At 51.4% G+C, this 22,576-nt stretch overlaps 1 protein-coding gene across 1 annotated transcript; it reads left to right on the top strand.

Annotated features, from left to right (window-relative positions):
* The first annotated feature begins 1,693 nt into the window (after positions 1 to 1,693).
* Positions 1,694 to 21,314, top strand: RFC2 (replication factor C subunit 2). The gene is made up of 11 exons (XM_043561346.1): positions 1,694 to 1,908; positions 5,292 to 5,361; positions 7,965 to 8,006; positions 8,302 to 8,408; positions 13,020 to 13,121; positions 14,219 to 14,319; positions 15,525 to 15,682; positions 15,957 to 16,022; positions 17,350 to 17,430; positions 18,942 to 19,055; positions 20,934 to 21,314. The coding sequence occupies exons 1-11, from the start codon at positions 1,754 to 1,756 to the stop codon at positions 21,042 to 21,044; spliced, it is 1,107 nt and encodes a 368-aa protein (XP_043417281.1). The 5' UTR covers positions 1,694 to 1,753; the 3' UTR covers positions 21,045 to 21,314.
* Positions 21,315 to 22,576: the final 1,262 nt, after the last annotated feature.

Below are 22,576 nucleotides of genomic sequence, written 5' to 3'. Positions count from 1 at the left end.
CCACCCCCAAATCACATAAAAGGGAAAAAGAAAAACACTGAGAAAGTCCTGAACCTGGAGACTTTAGTAATTACCATCGTGCTTCAGAATCGGGAGTCATTGGAGGTCCCTGCCCAACTGGCAATAACTTCAACAGAATGAGAAATCGCGTGTTCTCACCCACCTCGCGGGACACAACTGTAGCTTATGCCCACTGCTTCCAACTTGCTAGCCTGGCTGCAGAACTCGAGTGAACAATTAGCAGACCTGAACTCCACATCGGTCTACTAGGTGCAAGAAAAGGCACCAGGAGTCAGGGGGCAGGCACCTCGTCCTCCAGGAGCTGACCACTCAGCTAGGAAAGATGAAGCAGAGAATTTACACATGAAAAAGGAACACAACCCCAATACTGTCTTCCCCAATACATTCCTGCAATTGGGGAAAGAAAACTGAAAGGCAAGGTCAAAAAATAGAACACAATCCCTTGCGATATAGATTTGGGAGCCTGTGTTTATTTGAATGACAAATCCATCACCTGGAAAACAAGGTCTTCTACCTATAATATATAGAGATTTTAGTTGGTGATGGAAGGGAAAGAGCCATAGGGTTTTGATCAGTTCTCTGGTGAGAGCAGCCCAGTTCCTCACGGCTGACCAAACTGTTCTGGAAATGTGGATCCTCACGGTTCACTAAACACACTCAAATTGAACATTCACACTGTGCCAGGTCTTGTGCTAGGCACTAGGGAGAGAGATAAATGGGTCCCGATTCTTATCTTCAATGTGGACATGAAAGCCAATTTTTCTCCCCAAATTGGAATGCAGTAGTGTGCTAAGTGCAATACAACAGAACTTTATATGAATTGCTTTGGCAGCACGATGGGGAATGAATGCTGGGGCCACCACTTGCAACCTCAGTGACATCGGACAAATATTTCAATCATTCTCAAGCCTGTTTCTGTGGATATTTAGGAGTATCCACCTCGGATATAGTATAGTAGGGTACCCTACAGGGTATAGTAAGAGCATAGTAAATGACGGTCCTTGTACATTATTTTTGTTTATTATGCACCCTTATTATGACATTTGGGCTAGGGGGGGAAAGATTAGTTCAGTAGGCAGAAAAAGAGCCCAAAACAATGCTCAAAGCACTCATGAATATGGAGTACCTAGTTTTCCGGAATGAAATTGAGTCACATCCTACAGAGGGGCAGTTGCCGCCTCTGCAAAACGGGGGTTACTTCCACCGTGCAACACTGGGAAAACTCCCCGATCGCAAGCGCCAAGTTCCAGGGCGCAGGAGCGCACTCCATGGGAGCTAGCGTTTCCACCGGGACACCTGAGCGATCCGGACAGCTGGGCACAGTCAGGTCCCAGATGACACCGCCCAGACGTTCAGTCCCTACGCGTGTCCGCCGTCAAACCCACGTCTGGGCGGCGGCGGGATGCTCCCACCCCCCAGGCCTGCCCGCGCGCCACCGCTCCAGGCCAGCCACGCTGACAGGGCCTCCCAGACCAATCACACAAAGACGAAAACAGCCGAACGTCCCTTCCTGGAGCGACCTGCCTTCTCGGAAGTCGATGCGGTCGGGTCTCGCCTTCCTCTCACTAGCGGGCTGGACGCCAGGCCTCCCTTAGCAACCGCGGCCTCTAGCAACCGACACCCCCGCTACCCTCGGTCTCGCTGGTGCTCTCTGCGCAGGCGCAAAAGGGTTGGGCCCAAGTCTTCCGCCGGCGACCGGCGTCCCCCGAGTGCTCGGGGCGGGGCTTGCGTGATGGCGTCACAGGGCGGGGCTTCGGGCGCGGGAAGAGGCGGCGGGAGAATGGAGGTGCGGGAGAGCGGCGGTGGCGCAGGAGAGCTGGGGGCCCAGGACTCTGCCCCCGCCTCCGGCAAGACCGCGGGCAGCGCCAGCCACTACGAGCTGCCGTGGTGAGGACCCAGGCCATAAATGATGGGTGCTCTGGACGTGTGGCTGGGCGAGTGGGCGGGCCGCGTCCCGTGGGGAATCCAGGGGCTGGAGCTTGTTCCAGGGGCTCCTTAGCGGAGCAGGAGGTCCCGGGACGGCGTCGAGTACATTAGTATTTGGAGAGGGCGAGGGATGCGCTTCGTTGACCCCACCTAGCTCAAGAGTGGCCGGTCTGAAGTCTGGTGGTGGGGGGGGGGGTCCTCGGTCAGAACCGAGACCTGTGATCACAGACTGTGTTAATAGCCGCCTCCTGTGACCACCCACTCAGCACTCGGCCCTGTGCCTGGGGCGACGCTGATGTCGGGAAGCGTTGGTTGCAGATTCGGAACTCGGGGTTGCGTGCGCAAAGTGCATCCTGGGTAGCTAAGAGGAGCTGGTGACATGGGAAGCCACCTCACGGGCACAGGTGTGGTATGGATGATCCGCTCCGGTCCCACTCCCTATGCGCGTGGTAATGGCTTTACTCTCTCGCCTGTGTGTGTGCGCATCTTTCCAGACCACCCCTCTTGACCATAGCAGGCACCTAAATGGAGTGCAGTACAGCCCACTGGGTTATCCACAGCTGCACTGTCCAGTCCCCCAGCCGCTAGCCACTTGAGTCTATGGAGTGCACCGGAAATGAGGCTAGTCCCAATTGAGATGGGCTCTAAGTGTACAAAATACACTGGATTTCCAGGACTTAGTATTTAAAAAATCTCATTAGTGGGGCGCCTGGGTGGCTCAGTCGGTTAAGCGTCCGACTTCAGCTCAGGTCACGATCTCGCGGTCTGCGAGTTCGAGCCCCGCGTCGGGCTCTGGGCTGATGGCTCAGAGCCTGGAGACTGCTTCGGATTCTGTGTGTGTCTCTCTCTCTCTGCCCCTCCCCCGTTCATGCTGTGTCTCTCTCTGTCTCAAAAATAAATAAAAACGTTAAAAAAAAAAAAGTTAAAAAAAAATAAAAAATGTCATTAGTAATTGTTACATTGACTACATTTTGAAATAATACTCTTTCGGATATATTAGGTCCAATAAATTATTTTTAAAAAAATTTTTAATGTTTATTTTTGAGAGAGACAGAGCACAAGTACGTAAGGGGAAGAGAGAGGGAGACACAGAATCCAAAGCAGGCTCCAGGCTCCGAGCTGTTAGCACAGCCCCTAGGTTCAATAAATTACTAGTAAAATTAACTTTACCCGTTTTCTTTTTATCTTTAAAACAAATTTTTTTTTTGAAATTGAGACAGAGGTAGTGTGGGGGAGAGGGGCAGAGTTAGAGAGAGAAGGAATCCTAAGCAGGCTCCACTCAGCATGGTGCCCAATGCGGGGCTCAACACAGGGCTCCATCCCACGACCCTAGGACCACGGCCTGAGCTGAAATGGAGTCACATGCCGAACCAACTGAGCCACCTGGGCGCCCCTTTTTACCTTTTTTAAGGTGGTTGCTAGAAAGTGTAAAATTAAATATGTGGCTTAAGTTACATTTTTTATGCACAACACTAGATGCTTACTTCATTATACAAAACACACGACTGTCACGAGCTTCCACTGGATAGGGAAAGAATAGAGAGTCGACAAGTAGACATGTATATTTGCTGATGACAGGTGGCATGGGGTAAGTGGGTCTGGTGGTCAGGGAAGGCCTTTGATGAGCTATTTCAGCAGAGGCTGGAATTCAGGGAGTAAGCCATGTGGCAATGTGGATAAAGCTTTCAGGCAGGGGGAGCCCCTCTGAAGGCCCTGAAGGAGGAACATGTTTGCCTTGTTCAAAGTCTAGCTTAAATTTCAGCACCTACATTCCTCGGTGGTGATTCCCTCCCTCTGGGCTTCCACAGCCCTTGTATTTTTTTTTTTTTTAATGTTTTACTTATTTTTGAGAGAGCGCAAGCAGGGGAAGGGCAGAGAGAGAGGGGGACGGAGGATCTGAAGGGGGCTCTGTGCTGACAGCAGCGAGCCTGATGCAGGGCTTGAACTCACGAACCTCGAGATCATGCTCTGAGCTAAAGTCAGACGCTCAATCGACTGAGCCACCCAGGCACCCCAGCCCTTGGTTTATATAACCAGTTTAGCACCGTAGTGGGATTTGTTAAGCTCTGTATGCTTGCTAATAGGAAAGGCCTTTAGAGCAAGAACAATGTCTCCCTCGTTCCTATACCTGCCACTTTGTGGCCCTTAACATCTCAAACCCCTGGGACGCCTGGGTGGCTCAGTCGTGAGATCAGGCCCCTAGTTGGGCTCTGCACTGACAGCGTGGGGCCTGCTTGGGATTCTGTCTCTCTGCCCCTGCCCCACGCACACACCGCTTTCTCTCCCTCAAAATAAATAAATAACTGGAAAAAAAAATAAAAGACACCTGGAAAGGGCTGAGTAGGAACAAGAAATGAGTTGGAACAAGAATGCTCCAACGGCTGGTCTTGGAGGAGAGCTCTTTATTGACTGCACTGTGTGTCAAACAAGCTTCTTTGCATGAGGCTGCTTCTGGAGGGGATGCCGGCCGAGGGTAAATCAAAGAGTATAATAAAGGGCAGAGGAAGTACTAATGGTCACATCATTGCAAATCCACTCCCACTTCTGTTCTCAGAGCTCGAGAAGGTCATCTTCTTGTGACATAGCTTGCTTACTAATTTAAAAGGAGAGAAGCATGGCCCTGAGTAAGCCACTAGCCTGTCCGCACAGGATCACAGGGCCGGCCTGTGGAGTCTGTCTAGCCAGCCCTGCGGTGCACCTGGCGCAAGTCTGCAGAAAGTGGCAGGTGAGGGATGAGAAGGGGGCTTGGTCGCGCCCGGGTCCGTCAGATCAGGTGTCGGCGCCTCATGTTCTGAGACTCTGTTGTGACGGGCCGACTGTGCCGCTGCACAGTGTCACGTTGTTCCAGATGGCCCGCGCTGGCCCTTCTCCAGCAACAACAGGTGTTCCTCTGCTGCGGAGGATTTGAAGCCTTCGGCCCACAATTCTTAGGCGCTTAACCTTTCAAATGGCACTGAGATGCCTCTTGAAATTTAAAACCTGCAGCGTTTCCTATATTTAAATTGAATGTATGTAGCCTTCTTTTTTTTTTTTTTTTTAACATTTTATTTATTTTTGAGACAGGGAGAGACAGAGCATGAACAGGGGAGGGTCAGAGAGAGGGAGACACAGAATCTGAAACAGGCTCCAGGCTCCGAGCTGTCAGCACAGAGCCCGACGCGGGGCTCGAACTCACGGACTGTGAGATCGTGACCTGAGCTGAAGTCGGCCGCTTAACCCACCGAGCCACCCAGGCGCCCCTATGTAGCCTTCTGACAGGGCTCTCGGGATTGCCCTCTAGTGTTTTCTTTTGGGCCTTCTGAAAATAGTCCTGTCAAGATCTTTATGTGTTTTCTTAAAAACAGGGTTGAAAAATACAGGCCAGTGAAGTTGAGTGAAATTGTCGGCAATGAAGACACTGTGAGCAGGCTGGAGGTGAGTAATTGTTTTTGTTTGTTTGTTTGTTTGTTTGTTTTTTTATTAATTTTTGGGACAGAGAGAGACAGAGCATGAACGGGGGAGGGGCAGAGAGAGAGGGAGACACAGAATCGGAAACAGGCTCCAGGCTCCGAGCTCTCAGCCCAGAGCCTGACGCGGGGCTCGAACTCACGGACCGCGAGATCGTGACCTGGCTGAAGTCGGACGCTTAACCGACTGCGCCACCCAGGCGCCCCTTTGTTTTGTTTTTGAGCTGATCTTAAGTCACATTCTTGTGGCTTTGACAAGCTCAAGGCATTTGCAGGAAGACGGCGGAGATAGTGAGGGGCGGGGCGGGCCTGGAATCCAGAAGAAATAAGGGATGGAGAGACAGTCTGGAGAAGACTAGAAGTTATAGTGGATAACTTCACATGTTTAAAGGGCTGGCTAATTGGAGGGGGTTTCTCTGACTTGTTCTGTGTTGTTCTAGAGCAGGGATGGCAAACTTTTTCTGTAAAGACCTACTAGTCAATAGCTTAGGCTTTGCAAACCCTGTAAGGTCTTTGTCCAATAATCTTAATTTTTAATTTTTTAATTTTTTTTTATTTTTTTATTTAAAATTTTTTTTTCATTTTTAATGTTTATTTTCCAGAGAGAGAGACTAGAGAGTGTGCCAGCGGGGGAGGGGCAGAGAGACAGAGACACAGAATCCGAAGCAGGTTCCAGGCCGTGAGCTGTCAGCACAGAGCCCCACGCGGGGCTTGAACTCACAAGCTGTGAGACCGTGACCTGAGCCGAAGTCAGATGCTTAACTGACTGAGCCACCCAGGGTCCCCTAAAGTTTTTTTTAGTGTTTATTCATTTTGAGAGAGAGAGAGAGAAAGAGAGAGATCGTACAAGTGGGGGAGAGGCAGAGAGAATCCCAAGCAAGCTCCTTGCTGTCAGCACAGAGCCTGACGTGGGGGGCTCGATCCCATGAGCTATGAGATTATGACCTGAGCCGAGATCAAGAGTCAGACGCCTAACCGGCTGAGCCACCCAGGCACCCCAATATTCTTAATTTTTTAAAACGATCCTTCAAACATGTAGAAACCATTCTTAGCTAGGGGGCTTATAAAAACAGGCCTCAGGCTGGATGGCCCCCACCTCCCCCCAACACCTCTTTACAGTAGTTTGCCAACCCCTTCCTAGAGGGACTAAGTGACAGGACAGCCGGCTTCAGGACGACAGGAACAAGCAGAAATGTTCACCGCAGAGTAAGCTTTGAGATCCTAGTTCTAGAGGTCTTCAGGCGGAATCTAGAAGCCCAGCCGTTTGAGACCCGACAGAGACAATCTCTGCAGTAACTGGGACTTAGACTTCAACAGCTACCGAGATATTTATTTCTTTTACACCTTTACTCATTTTACAGATATTTGAGTATCTTTCGTGGGCCAGATATGGTCCAGTGTTAGGAGCTGTTGATAGAAGGGTCAACAAAATAGACATGACCCCTGCCCGTGTGGGATTTAGTCTCACAGGGGCTGAAATCAACAGGTACTGTGATGAGCAGTCTGCCAGAGGAGGTACAGGCTGCTGTGGAAGCAATCAGGGAATAAACCTGCTCACAGTATCTTAATTCTCAAATGGAACAAGGGACGGCAAAGATAGGTAAGCGAGAGTTAGCCAGACATGGGGAGCGGGGGGCGGAGCTAGGGAAGGCAGCAGGAATGGCATGTGCAAAGGCCCAGAGGTGAGAGGGCCTAGCTTGCTCTGGGGGAGGGGCGGGGATGCCATCTGAGTGGAACACACAGAACAGTGCTTTCCAGACATTAATGGGGGTAGGAATTGCCTACAATTAATTAATTAATGGGTGTAGGAATTGGTAGCAATGCAGCTCTGATCCAGTAGGTCTGGAGTGGGGCCAGGGAATCTGCATTTCTGAAGGCTCCCGGAGGATGCCGATGCTGCTGGTCCTTGGAGCCCACAGGGTAACAAGGCTGTAGAGCGTGTCTATCGGGAGGTATGAGAAATGAGCTGGTGAGGTGAGCACGGCCTCATGAGCCCTGTGGAAGAGTTTGGGCTTCATAGGGAGGGCGGCAAGGAGTCCTCCAAGGGCATCAGTCAGGTGCAAAGGTTTTAATAGATGTGCATTCTAGAAAATTGGGAAATTGGTTGTGGTTGCAGTAGGGAAAATGCATGGGAGTGGGGCGGGATTAAAGACCAGCTAGCGGCCAGTTAAAAGCGATCCAGGAGAGAGGTCATAGACAAAGGAAGTGGCAATGTGGCTGAAGAGAAGGAAATGGACTTGAGATAAAGGAAAAAGGATGGCCAGGCCTCTGTAATTGAGGCACTATGTGGGGCAGGGGGTGTAGGGGAGGCCCAGTCCAGGATAGCCATGACCTCCCGGTTCCCGGCATGGGCAATAGGATTGACAGTCCACACAAGGGGAAGCCTGAGTGGGGTTTCAGGTGTGAGGGGGAATGAGGACTTCGGTTCGGAATATGCAGAGGTGAGAGCTCCGTGGGGCATCCGCGTGGAGAAACTGGTGGCCGTGCTAGTCCACGGGCCTGTGTGGCTGCGGACGCTTGGTGCCTCAGGTCTGCAGATGAGTCAGTTCTGATGCACATTTCTTTCTTCAGGTCTTTGCAAGAGAAGGGAATGTGCCCAATATTATCATCGCTGTAAGTACCTGGTCCCGGCCCTCCCTGTTGGACGTCTTAGAGTCTCACTTTGCCTCCAAGAGCCTAAGTGCGCAGAGCTTCCTGGTCAGAGAGGCCCATGGCCACCGAAGCCCTGGCCCTTCCTCTTGGCAGGGAAGCGTTCCGCTCCAGGTGGTCAGGAGGCCTGTGGGTTGGTGGCCGTATTGATTTGGGGTGGGGGTTTGAGGGGGAGGCGAGCGCAACAGTGGGGAACAGTAACTCGAGAGCTGAGGCGAGTTCATCCTGTCGGCCTGAAGCCCCCTCGATCTCCTCCTAGGGCCCCCCAGGAACGGGCAAAACCACAAGCATCCTGTGTTTGGCACGCGCCCTGCTGGGCCCGGCATTCAAGGACGCCGTCTTGGAGCTCAACGCCTCAAACGACAGGTACATCTGGGAGTTAGGACCCCCTGAAGGGTCACGAGTGTTTGAGGTTGGGTTGCCATAGAAACCGCCTTTCTGCAGTTCTGTGTTGTGCCTGGAGTTTGTCTCGCCAGCTCTGTGTTTTCCTTTGATCCTCCCCTGTGAACAATGAGAGTCTCTAGCCTGTAGACGTGGCATCATAAGCACTTGAACTGCTCGTCTACTTTTTTTTTGTTTGTTTTTATTTTTGAGAAAGAGGAAGAGTACGAGCAGGGGAGGGGCAGAGAGGGGGGGCGGACAGAGGATCCAAAGGAGGCTCCACACTGACAGCAGAGAGCTTGATGTGGGGCTCGAACTCATGAGATCATGACCTGAGCTGAAGTCGGACACTCAACAGTGCCACTTTGTGTTTTTTTTAATGAAAGTTTTGGTTTTTTTTTAATGTTTTTAGTGTTTATTTTTGAGAGACAGAGATAGAGCACAAGTGGGAGAGGAGTAGAGAGAGAGAGAGAGAGAGAGAGAGAGAGAGAATCTGAAGCAGGCTCTGGGCTTTGAGCTGTCAGCACAGAGCCCGATGTGGGGCTCGAGCCCACGAACCACGAGATCATGACCTGAGCCAAAGTCGGACACTTAACCAATGGAGCCATCCAGGTGCCCCTTTTTTTAGTGAAAGTTTTAGATGTTATTTGTATTTTCTTATTATTTATTTATTTATATTATGCTTATTATTTTGAGAGAGACAGAGCACAAGCGGAGGAGGGGCAGAGAGAGGGAGACACAGAATCCAAAGGAGGCTTCAGGCTCTGAGCTGTCAGCACAGAGCCTGACGCAAGGCTCGAACTCACGAACTGCAGGATCATGACCTGAGCCGAAGTCGGATACCTAACTGACTGAGCCACCCAGGTGCCCCTAATATTTGTTTATTTTTGAGAAAGAGAGTGAGCCAGGAAATGGTGTAGAGAGAGAGGGACAGAGGATGCAAAGCGGGCTCTTCACTGACAGCACAGAGCCCGGTGCCAGGCACGAACTCACGAACCAAGAGATCATGACCTGGGCTGAAGTTGGAATCTTGACCGACTGGGCCACCCAGGCGCCCCTAAAAATTATTTTTAATTTTTGTGGCAAAATACACATAACCATAAAATGTGTCATCTTAAAAAATTGTTTTTAAGATTTTATTTTATTTTTCTAAGTAATCTCCACACTCCACGTGGGGCTTGAAGTCACAACCCCCAGATCGAAAATCACACGCTCTACCGCCTGAGCCAGCTGGACGCCCCCCATCTTCAGAATTTCCAAGAGCACAGTTCAGCAGCGTTAAGTACGTTCACGCTGTTGTGCCGCCATCCCCACAACTCGGTTCCCTGCAGAACCGAGAGTGGATATCCATTCAACAACGACTGTCCATTTCCTTCTCCCCCAGCCCTGGGCAGCCACGTTTCTACCTTCTGTTTCGATGACTTTGACTCCTCTAGGGACCTCTCGGAGGTGGAATCCTCTAGCATTTGTCTCTTCCTAACGGGCCTGTGTCGCTCAGCATAATGCCCTCGGGGCTCTTCCGTGTTAGAACAGGTGTCAGAATACCCTTCCTTTTTACCATCGAGTAGTATCCCCCTGCGAGGACGGACCGCCACATTTTGCTTATCCTTTCCTCTGGTTCGGCCCCCTGCATCACTTCCATCTTGTGGCCGCTGTGAACATGGGTGTACCAACAGCTTTTTGAGACCCTGCCTCAGTTATTTTGGATGTATGCTCAGAAATGGACTCGCTGGATGATTTTCGGCCACTCGGTTTAGCTTTTGTAGGAACCGCCACACTGTTTTTCCACGGTGGCTGTGCCACTTTGCACTCCTGTCAACAGCGCCCTGTTCCCCGACATCTTCACCAACGCTTGTTATTTTCTGTTTTCGTTGGTGGTGGTAGTCATCCTGATGGGTGTGAGGTGCTGTTTGCTCTTGTCTTTTTTTTAAGTTTGTTTATTTTTGAGACACGGAGAGACAGTGCGTGAATGGGGGAGGGGCCGAGAGAGGGAGACACAGAATCCGAAGCAGGCTCCAGGCTCCGAGCTGCCAGCGCAGGGCCCGACGCGGGGCTCGAACCCACGAACTGCGAGATCACAGCCTGAGCCGAAGTCGGAAGCTTAACCGACTGAGCCACTCAGGCGTCCCCTGTGCTGTTTACTCTTTAAAAAAAATTTTTTTTTTCAACGTTTATTTATTTTTGGGACAGAGAGAGACAGAGCATGAACGGGGGAGGGGCAGAGAGAGAGGGAGACACAGAACCGGAAACAGGCTCCAGGCTCTGAGCCATCAGCCCAGAGCCTGACGCGGGGCTCGAACTCACGGACTGTGAGATCGTGACCTGGCTGAAGTCGGACGCTTAACCGACTGCGCCACCCAGGCGCCCCTGCTGTTTACTCTTTAGATGAAAATAGTAGAGGATTATGAAATGAGGAACCATTGAATAAAAATGTCTGTCTTTGGTTATTCCTTGAGGCATGGTTCTCAGCTCTTTATTTATTTTTTTAATTTTATTTAAAAATTTTTTTTAATGTCTTATTTATTTTTGAGACAGAGACAGTGCGTGAATGGGGGAGGGGCCGAGAGAGGGAGACACAGAATCCGAAGCAGGCTCCAGGCTCTGAGCTGTCAGCACAGAGCCCGACGCGGGGCTTGAACTCACAGACCCCGAGATCATGACCTGAGCCGAAGTCGGCCGCCCAACCGACTGAGCCACCCAGGCGCCCTGGTTCTCAGCTCTTTAATATTTTCCTGTGGGTCTTTTTTTTGTAAATGTTTATTTATTTATTTTGAGAGAGAGAGAGAGAGAGAGAGAGAGAGAGAGAGAGCGCAAGTATGAGCATGACTGGGGGAGGGGCAGAGAGAGAGGGAGACAGGATTTGAAGCGGGTTTTGCACTGACAGCAGAGAGCCCGATACGGGGCTCGAACTCACGGACCATGAGATCATGACCTGAACTGAAGTTGGACGCTTAACTGACTGAACCACCCAGGCACCCCTATACTTTGCTGGTTTCGAAGATCCAAACATCCCTGAAACAGGCAATGCCCTTCAAATATGACTAACCGCTCATCCGTTGTCGCAAATGGCCCTGGGATTGATCCATTTTGTAAATACCGAGTCCGGATGTCAGATACCAGTAGGTTCTAGCCTATTGTCACTTCTTGTTCTACTCACACCTGATTCGTCAGACTCACTACTTTTGAAAACTCTGGTGGCTTATCATCTTGAGAAAATGGCCCATAATTATAAAATAGTTCCAACTTTAGATTTATTAACACCAATTCGAACAATCAGTACAAGGATTGTTTTTTTTTTTCCATCTGTTTCCTTCCGGTCCCCTTCGTATACAACACCTACCTTCAGCTCTTGACCCCCGTAAACTACCCCGTACATGCTGGTGGGCACACGTCATGGGAGATGAGCGAATACTGTCACGTGACCTTTTAGCAAACCGGGATGGTCAGGTTCTTGTCACAAGATCCCGGGGAATGAAGTCCTTCCTGTCGAATGACTAACTGGATGGAAATATATATTTTATTTCTTGTCCTCGGAACTACACTGTGCATTCCTCGATGCCGAAGTTTGAGAAAATTCACCGACGATGCTGGCATCGTGGGGTGGTCTGACTGTGGTCAGCCTCGCCGTCCTCATTAGCGTCTGGGTGCCGTTCTTTGTCTCTCTGTGGTCATTTTCTGATTTATCTGATAATGTGGAATGCCCTCCTGTCATCTGTTTTCTCGTTGACGTTGTAGGTGGAAAAGGAAGCGTTTTGAGTTTTCAGCTGCAGTCGATGAATGCTTTAAAAACAACAAAGAGGGCGTATTTGAACTTCTTTTGTACCTTCTGGAAAGGGAGTGCAGTGCCCCCAGGGACACAAAACACTGGAGGGTAGGGCGGTAGTGACTGTTTTTCACACGACTGACCAATGGCACCAGTGTAGGCAAGTGCAGCAGCCTTGCGTTTTCTTAAGACAATCCCCTTTTTAGCATCATTGGGAATAACTGATAAGTAACGATGAAATAGTTACTAGGATGATGACACTGCCAGTTAGTCTGAAGATACAGTTTCAAGAATAAGGTCGCTTAGACCCATGATGGACCCCAGATTATAAAAGGGTCCGTTGGACTCCTAGGGTAATTGCAAGATAAAATGAGTTTCATCCCAGCAAAAGAAGTAAGTAAATTTGGTTTTTGGGAGACCTCCAAGAAAGAATAAAAGTAACGAACTGTTGATCCTTATAAAAAGTTCGAATTGGGGGCGCCTGGGTGGCGCAGTCGGTTAAGCGTCCGACTTCAGCCAGGTCATGATCTCGCGGTCCGTGAGTTCGAGCCCCGCGTCAGGCTCTGGGCTGATGGCTCAGAGCCTGGAGCCTGTTTCCGGTTCTGTGTCTCCCTCTCTCTCTGGCCCTCCCCCGTTCATGCTCTGTCTCTCTCTGTCCCAAAAATAAATAAACGTTGAAAAAAAAAATTAAAAAAAAAAAAAAAAAGTTCGAATTGCCCCAAAACCCTAGAAACGAAAGTCGTTTCCATGGTGGCGTTCCGGGGGTTGGAAGTCCCTATGAAGGCACTTGGACTTGTCTCAGAAGGTGACGGTACCGTTCTGCCTTGTTTCAGGGGCATTGATGTCGTGAGGAACAAAATCAAAATGTTTGCCCAGCAGAAAGTCACCCTCCCCAAGGGGCGGCACAAGATCATGATCCTCGATGAAGCAGACAGGTAGAGTGCTTTGCCAAGTATACACATTGACCTTGACTTCTCAGTCCCGTCGGACTTAATATGAAGTCGGGAGGGAAAACTCTCACCTTTGCGCTTTTGGGGCAGACTGGCTTATCGCATCTTCGGAAAGCGATTTTGTAGTGGCCTGAGCCTTAAACCTTATCTTTATTAAGTAACTTACAAACATTCATCTAAGACATAAGTCAGTTAATGTGTTCGTTCCAACATCACTTACGTGAATAATTTAAATGATGCATTTTTTTCATTGTGGTGAAATACACATAAAGTTTACCATTTTAACCATTTTCAAGCATCCAGTTCAGTGGTATTTAATCGCCCTAACCCTCTGAGGTGGGTCATATCATTATCTCCTTATAGGTGACTTTGAGGCTTACGTAGGATTTTTCCCCCTAGTGCGTTTTATTTATTTATTTATTTATTATTTATTTATTTAAAAAAGATTCTGAGTGTAGTTGACACAATATTACATTAGTTTCAGGTGCACAACATAGGGATTCAACATCTATACATTACGCTGTGCCCATCACAAGTGTGGCTACCGTCTGTCATTGTGCGACACTATTATATCACTATGTTTCCCTATGCGGTGCCTTTGAAAATTTTTTTCATGTTTATTTATTTTGAGAAAAAGAGAGCAGGGGAAGGGCAGAGAGAGGGAGAGAGAGAATCTCAAGGAGGCTCCTCACCATCCGCGCAGAGCCCGACTCAGGGCTCAATCTAATCAATCGTGAGATCGTGACCTGAGTGGAAATCAAGAGTCGGATACTTAACCGACTAAGCCATCCAGACGCGCCTATGCTGTACCTTTAATACCTGTGACTTACTCGTTCGTAACTGCAAGGCTGTGTTTCCCTTCACCCCATTTTGCCCTTCCCCGCCCCGGCTCAGGTAGTTTGCCTAAGATCCCATAGCGGTGAGTGTCTCACCTCCCTGCCTGTGTGAGACCCGCGTGGATCCCGGAGAAAAGCTGAGCGTGCTCAGTCTGGAGATCACGGCTCCCAGGGTCTCTGGGGAGGGTTCTGTGTCCAGTGGGCCCTGGGTCCCAGTGCGAGCTGCCCCTGTGTTTTCCTTCTCAGTATGACCGATGGAGCCCAGCAAGCCTTGAGGAGAACCATGGAAATCTACTCCAAAACGACTCGCTTCGCTCTTGCTTGTAACGCTTCGGATAAAATCATAGGTGAGGGTCAGCTCTGCGTGGCATAGGGTCCACACGTGGCGCTCACGTTGGCTCCTTAGCAACAGAACAGCAGGGGCTTTCTGATTGCCTGCGGTGGGCTGAGCACTACAGAATCCGCTTTTTCATTTAATCTTCTGTAATTCGATGTGAAGGTATTATCAGCTCCACATTAGAGGTGAGAACACTGGTGCTCAGAGAGGTCGGGTCGTTTGCCCAAAGTCACACAGCAGGCGGAGGAGCTGGGACTGGAATCCCAGGCCCATGCGACTCTTGCACCATCGCAGGCACACGCGACATTTTGATCTGTACGTAGCGCCACGGTCCCTGCCTTGCTCCAGACGTGCTCCTGCACTTTCTGCCTGCTCTGAGCGCTTGGCACAGTCTCAGTCTGCACGTGGGGCTTTGTCATTACCAGGAACTGCCCCCTCTGTGGAAGCTTACCCGTCAGTCTGCTCTGACCCCGAGGTCTGTCTGCTTCCTCACTCACAAATCAAGAGTCCACACTCAGCCCGACCAAACCACCCCTACTGATTGCTTTTAAATGTGAACTCATCGGAACTAAGTGCTCTTCTTATCGGTGCTGATAAGCCAAATACGTAACTAAGGTTATGTTATGGAGCTTCCTGATTGCAGAGAAGTTGAAATGGACTGACTCTTAGGACTCCCAGGATTTTTGAATGCACATAAAAACTCACAGGAGTGCATTCCTTGAAAGCGTGTGTGAGCACAGGACAGACAGGGAGACCCGAATGGGGCTTGGGGATCGTAGAGAAGCTGCTGCCATAGTCTAAATATAGGGTGAGGGGCAGCTTCTGGAATTCTGCATCTGTCTGTCTAGCGGTTCTCTGCCTTGGCTGTGGTCAGAATTTCCTGTGGAGCCCTTACAGAAACCACAAGATGTCCCGTGCTCACCCTGGACTGGCTGGGCGGTGACACCCAGCACTGACTCACCAGCAGGCTGTGGCATGTGGGTGTCTCTATCCTGGAGGGGCTTTTTCCCCTTCTGGAAGCTGCCTGGGGCAGTGCTGGGGAGAGGCCTCTCTTGTTGCGGCTTCTTGGTTGATCCTTTGAAACTTGGCCCTCATTTCCGAGGGGAGAGAGCACAGGCTGGGGAGGGAGCGCGGTGCCGGCGTGGCTGATGCTGATGCACGCACAGTGCCACCAGGCCGCCCTCTGAGGACAGCCTCGCCCTCCTGTCCCTTCAGAGCCCATTCAGTCCCGCTGTGCAGTCCTGCGCTACACAAAGCTGAGCGACGCCCAGGTCCTGGCCCGGCTGATGACCGTGCTGGAGCAGGAGAAGGTGCAGTACACAGACGATGGCCTGGAAGCCATTATCTTCACCGCCCAGGGAGACATGAGGCAGGTGCGTGTCGCTGGCCACCTCCTGGGCTCGTGCCCCGGGTCCCAGGGGGAAGCAGGGAGTGGCCGCTATGCAGACAGGGCACAGCCCCGGGGCGGGGAAACCCCACACGCCATCGGGGCCTGGGGCCGATGGAGGGCAGACCTGTGGGGGGGGGTGCTGCTCCCACGCCGGGTGAGGGGGTGGTGGGAGGAGCCCGGGAGGGGAGGGGGAGGAGGCCGGGAGGGGGAGGGGCAGGGCCGCAAATCTCCCTCCATGTGCGCTTGTTCCTCCACAGGCGCTCAACAACTTGCAGTCGACTTTCTCGGGATTCGGCTTCATCAACAGCGAGAACGTGTTCAAGGTACAGGAGCCGGTGGGGCCCCCGGGGGTCCTGCACCTCGGTGTTGCCACCGCCGGCTGTGCTGGGGCCCCTGCTCCGGGTGTCCGCGTGCGCTCGCCCAGCGCAGACTCCGGAGGGTGTCGGGCGCGCCCCCGCACGCGGGGAGGTGGCCTTGGTCACTCACCCACCCCCAGGGTCACCCCGAGGGTCCTCATGTGGCCCTGCTCGCAGAGGTTCTCAGCATCTGGTGGCCGAGGACGCAGGCTTCCGCTGCGCGCCCCCCAGATCACATGGTCCCGCTGCTGGAGGGCGAACGCTGAGCCCCTGCTCCCCCCCCCCGCCCCCTTCTTCCGCACCCACCCAGCCCAGGGACAAAGATTCCCACTCTCCCACGTTGGCAAAGGGTTTTCTTCCTGGGAATACTTTTGAAAACTGGCTAGTGCATCCTGACAACTCGGGGTCTGCGTGGACCCCTTTGAAACTTGGAGACCAGCTTCCCCCTTATTTGGGGGTAAAGGCTGGGCAGAGCTCCCCATGTATTCAGACCTTAGCAAGTCCGGGGGTAAAAAGAGCCGCGTTGAAAGCCTGTTTAGCCCCTGGTGGCGAATGTGTTTTCGAGGACACTCTGGGAACTTGCTTAGTCTCCTCTAGATAGTTCAGGCCCCGGGTCATCTGGGAGCAGACCTTCGAGGGCTCAGGAAAGCACGGTTTCTGAGGGAAGTTAACTGAGCTGGGAAGACAAATCCCAGGGCTGCGTGGGGCGTCAGAGCGGAGGCCAGAAGGCTTTTCATTGGAAGTTGTACATGTGGATCCTGAGCTGGAGGGTGGAGTAGGGTCTCCAGGCCAGTGGAGGCAGGGGCAGGGGGGCAGCCCCAGGCTCAGCGACACCCGCACACCACCTGCAGGCTCTGAAGTGAGGGACCCTCTCCGCGGAATCCGGTTCCTATTCCAGGTAGGAGGTTGGCCCACTAGAGCTCCCGGTTCTTAAGTGGATTCTGAGCGGTTCCGGGCAGGCTCTCCGGGGACCTTGTGACCTAAGGTGTGTGGCCGATGGCTTCCAATAAGACAGAAGATTCCGTCAGCCCCTGTTCGCTCAGCTTGTGTCTGGGGAATCTAACCACGTGTCAGAAGCTCTTCCTTACTGGGGAGGGGAACGCCATATTCTGTCTGGTGACTCATCTGGTGGTGAGAGGGACGTTTCCAAACCTGGTCGTGTTTGCCGGAGAATTCGAGGAGGAAACCCAGCTGAGAGGTTGCTTATACCAGTGGCCCCCAGTTCGTCTGTCGGGGCTCCTCCCCAGATGGGCCCCCTCAGCCCCTGACAGGCCTTCCTTTCCGGTTTGCTCAGGTCTGCGACGAGCCCCACCCCTTGCTGGTGAAGGAGATGATCCAGCACTGTGTGAACGCCAACATCGACGAAGCGTACAAGGTTGGCCTCGCGCCTGCGTCTGTGACACGGGGGGAGCCTCTCTGTGCTAGGGACTTACTTCACAAGCATCGTTCCACTGAATTCTTTTTTTTTTTCTTTTTTTTTTTTGAGAGAGGGTGTGAGTGAGTGAGAGGCAGAGAGAGAGAAAAGCGGGGCCTCCTGCTCACCCAAAATGGGGCTTGAACCCACAAACCTGGAGATGATGACCTGAGCTGAAGGCAGATGCTTAACCGACTGAGCCACCCAGGCGCCCCCTCCACGTAATTCTTAGAATAAGGCTAGGAGTTGGGTACACATCAGAGGGGAAAACTGATTGCGGGAGACTGAATTTCTCGCTCTAAATCCCACCGCTGACAAGCACTCAACCTGGGATTCAGAATCACACACACTTGTACTATAATTACATCCCCCACGAGGGGACTTTGTTGACCCAAGACCAGCCCAACTCCTTACGTGTCAGTGATACCATCTGTCTGCGGAGGGAGACTTCATCCTCTGGCCCTGCCTGAGGAGTGTGGGGATGGCTCACTGGGACCCAGTGGCCCCTGGTCGTCCAGGAGAGGCAGGACCGGGGACTTCTAGACTCATTATGGAGTCCAGTCCCAAGTGCAGATTCCAGGGGGCATCTTCAGGGTGCCGGTGACCCTCAGGTCCATCAGGGCGGCAGTGGTACGATTTAAGTCCATTGACCCGATTCTGGGAGGTCCCCCACACCCGGCTGCCAGCAAACTAGGCCAGAGGTGGACTGGGTTTAGGGGCCAGACGTAACGCAAACCCGAAGGGGAGACCTGGGCAGAGACCCCAACACACAGCCTTTGTAAAGGCAGCCTTCAGATTTATGAACACCCAGCTTCCTTACCCCCTGCGTCCGTCCCAGGATGCCACCAGAGAACAGCTGAGCCCGGACCCCGCAGTCTGGGTGGGCCGGGTGGGGTTGGAACTGGGGACTGGGGTTGTGAGGGCAGAAGGTGGAGAGAACTCGGCTCCAGTGGGGGTTTGTTCGAGGCTCAGCTTGCAGGGGGAGTGCCTTGTGACCTGCAGCTCCGGAGGGCACAGCAGACAGACGGTTCTGCCTCTTCCCCCAGGACTCGCTGGGATGATTCATACGGCTTTTTTGGAGCCTTGGATAAAAATACTACGTGGCTGTTGTAGTAGACCGCGCAATGCTTTTTCAAACGTTTGTGATGTTGGGGCGCCTGCCTGGCTCCGTCGATAGAGCGTGTGACTCTTAATCTTAGGGTGCCGAGTTCAGGCCCCGCGTGGGCATGGAGCCTACTGTAAAAAAATAAACAATAAGACATTTGTGATATTCTCTCTGCTTGTTGGGAAACTCATGACCCCCCAGGCGATCTGGAGGGTCTGCCCACCGGCCGTTCCCCTGGATCGCTGGGTGGCCCAAGATGATCCGTCCACTCCCTGCGGTGTGGCGGACCCAAGACTGGTGTGGCTTCAGTTTCTTGTCGTCCCCCCGCCCCAGGACCCTTGTCACCACCTCGTCTCTTCCTGTTTAGATTCTCGCCCACCTGTGGCATCTTGGCTATTCCCCGGAAGACATCATTGGCAACATTTTTCGAGTGTGTAAAACCTTCCAGATGGCAGAATACTTGAAACTGGAGTTCATCAAGGTCAGTGAGAGTACAGCGATGCCCCCCTCTCTCCCAGGGAGTGCGGGCCACGTCGTGGGCTCTCCGTTTTGCTCACGGGCCTGGCCCCTGGAAGGCACACGGCGAGTGTCTCGACCACAGCAGAGGCCGGCGGCTCATCGACCCGGGGCCGGGAGATGGTTGAAACCTGTCCCCGCCGGTCAGCGACCTCGGGTTCCTTAGGGTGGCTCTTCATTAGCGATTGATTTGTTCGTCTACCCTTAAGGTTGGGTTAATTCAGGTACAGTTTACATAGAGTACAATCAACCTCTTGGGTGCCTTCTGTTGACAAAAGTGCTGTCTCATAAACGCCATAGCTTTATGATTCCCCGCTCCCCAAAGATATGTGCCCCTCTGTAGTCAGCTCCTCCCCCAGCATCCAGAAGCCATTGATCTGCTTTCTGTTTGCAGGGACAGAATTTTCCAGAATGTCCTATAAATGGAATCAAGTAGAAGGGAGCCTTTTTTTTTTTTTTTTAAGGAAGAGAGTGAGGAGGGAGAGAGCAGACGGGGAAAGAGAGAGAGAGAGAAAGAGAGAGAGAATCCCAGGTAGGCTCCACACATTGCAGAGCCCAATGCGGGCCTCGATCCCAAGACCCTGGGATCATGACCTGAGTCAGACACTCAACCGACTAAACCACCCATGCCCCTCCCCGCTTTACCTATGTATCTTTTTTTTTTAATCTTTTTGTTGTTTTGTTTTTGGGGAGCCTTTGAGTCTGGCTTCTTCTACTTCGCTTCACGCATTTAGGATTCGTTCACGCTGTCGCGGTGGGTCCTTCCTTTTACTGCCGAGCGCGTTCCACGGTACGGATGAAGCACGCTTGCGTGTTCGCCAGTTGGAGGACGTTTGCATGTGCGGGTTATGGGGACTCCACATGAGGCCACCGTAAACATTTGTGTGCGTCAATGTGTGTGAATGTGAACGTAAGTTTTTACTTCTCTGGGGTCACTTCCCAGGAGGTGAGGTTGCTGGCTGTCACGGGAAGGGTATGTTGAACTTTTCAAGAAACTGCCAAGCCGATTTCTGAAGCGGCTGTGGTATTTTGCATTTCTGCCAGCAGCGGGAGTGTTCCCGATGATCCATGGCCTGGCCGGCACTTGGAATGTTTGGTTGATTTTTTTTTTTTCGGTTGATTTTTTTTTTTAAAGCCATTCTAACAGATGTGTAGTAGTATCTGGTCGTAGCTTTATGTGCATTTCCCGGTAACCGAGGATGTCGAGCTCTCTTCCATGTATTGATATGCCTCCCACAATCCTTAGCAAAGCAAAGTTCAACTGGGTTGTTTTCTTGTTCTTGAGCTTTGAGAGTTACTTATATATTCTGGCTGCAAGTCCTTTATCAGGTATGTGTTTTACAAATATTTTAGTATTTTTTCCAAGCCTGGTTTTTTTTTTTTTTTCTCTTTAAGAGTATCTTACAGGGGCGCCTGGGTGGCTCAGTTGGTTGGGCAACCAACGTCACTCAGGTCATGATCTCACAGATCGTGAGTTCGAGCCCCACGTCGGGCTCTGTGCTGACAGCTCAGAGCCTGGAGCCTGCTTCGGATTCTGTGTCTCCCTGTGTCTCTGCCCCTCCCCTGTTCACGTTCTATTTCTCTCCTTCAAGAGTAAATAAACATTTAAAAAATTTTTTTTAGTTAAAAAAAAAAAAGTTTCTTACAAGGAAGTATCTCAACATCCTCTCAGAAAAAAATAAACTGAGCTTTAAACGTAACCTGTTATGACTTAGAGTTTATTTCCCAGCTGGAGTGTGAGTTCATTGCATCGAGTTTAAGTAAACTATTAGTTCAAGTTAAAAATAAAACATAAAGTGCTCCCTCATGTATTAACCAGATTTATGTTTGCTTTGTTTTTCAGGAAATTGGATACACTCACATGAAAATTGCAGAAGGTGTGAACTCCCTTCTGCAGATGGCAGGGCTCCTGGCCAGGCTGTGTCAGAAGACAATGGCCCCGGTGGCCAGTTAGGGGACAAGAGTCCTCCTCATCCGTCCGTGAGACCCAGTAGTCCGCGCCTTCTGATCTGGACAAAATGCTGCCTTAGATCAGCATGGGGACGCACCTTCCTCTCACACAGTCGTGGCCTTCACCTTCGTGCGGCTTCCACGATAGTTTGCGCTCAGCCTCAGCCTCACAGATGTGGTGACAGGATAGAAAGGCCCCAGAGAACCTCCGGGGCACGGCACCCGATCTGGGCACGTGTGGCATTTCAGCTAATAAAAAAGCTGTCCAGGGGCACCTGGGTGACTCATTGGGCTGAGCGTCCGACTCTTGATCTCGGCTCAGCTCATGATCTCAAGGTTCATGAGATCAAGCCCCGCGCCGGGCTCTGTGCTGACGGCACAGGCTGCTTTGATTCTCTCTCTTTCTCTGTCCCCCTCTCCTGCTCGTGCTCTCTCACTCAAAATAAATAAACATTAAAAAAATACAGTTTTAGCAGTAAGGTGGCAACACAAGGCCAGGAGGAAAACCGGCTTCCTGTCTCTGCCCCTAGCATCCTACAAGTAGAAAAGGTGATTTAGGAAGAGACCGACCAAGCTGATCTCCGTTCTTGCGGAAGCCTGCTGCGATTTACTACGGAGACAGACCTCTCAGAACAGCCTGGGGCAGCGGGCCCTTCGGCAGGACGGGCAGCGACCACGGGACGGTGTTACTGGGTATCCTGTGTGTGCATGCTGCCGTAGAACTCCGCAGGGAATTTTATATTAATTTGCATGACTGTTCCCACCCCACCCCCCAAGGTACTATTTTTTTCAAATTGTAAAAAATCTCAGTTGTACATAAGTGGAAAGAATGATGCAGTGAACTTCCCATATCCACCACCCATCTTAAGTTTTACCAACATACGGCCATTCTGGTGTCCTCTTGTGTTCCCACCACCCTCCCCCATTCCGGTGGTTGAAGCAAATCCCTGATGTCGTGTTACAGGGGTTGGGGGTGACTCAGCTCCTGTGATTGGTGGTCTCGTGTGAAAGCTTCCATTGAGAACAGTTGTGTGTTGGGGTGCCTGGGTGGCTTGGTTGATTAAGCATCCGACTTAAACTTTTAACTTAAAAAAAAAATTTTTTTTAATGTTTATTTACTTTTGAGAGAGAGAGAGTGTGAGCCGGGGAGGGGCAGAGAGAGACGGAGCCACAGATTCCGAAGCAGGCTCCAGGCTCTGAGCTGTCAGCACAGAGCCCGACACGGGGCTTGAACCCATGAACTGTGAGATCACGATCTGAGCCGAAGTCCGATGCTTAACTAAGCCATCCGGGCACCCCAAACTTAACTTTTTTTAATGTTTTACTTATTTTTGAGAGAGAGAGTGTGTGAGCAGGGGAGGGGCAGAGAGAGAGGGAGACACAGAATCCGAAGCAGGCTCCAGACTCCAAGCTGTCAGCACAGAGCACGATATGGGGCTCGAACCCATGAACTGTGAGATCATGACCTGAGCCGAAGTTGGACGTAAATTTTTTTTTTTTTTTTTTTTTAAGAAAAAGAAAACAGCTGTGTGCCAT

This window comes from Prionailurus bengalensis, chromosome E3, assembly GCF_016509475.1.
Source record: "Prionailurus bengalensis isolate Pbe53 chromosome E3, Fcat_Pben_1.1_paternal_pri, whole genome shotgun sequence".
In the NCBI taxonomy this organism is placed as follows: Eukaryota; Metazoa; Chordata; class Mammalia; order Carnivora; family Felidae; genus Prionailurus; species Prionailurus bengalensis.
Note: the sequence above shows the minus strand (reverse complement) of the source record. Positions and strands in the feature narration are given on the sequence as shown.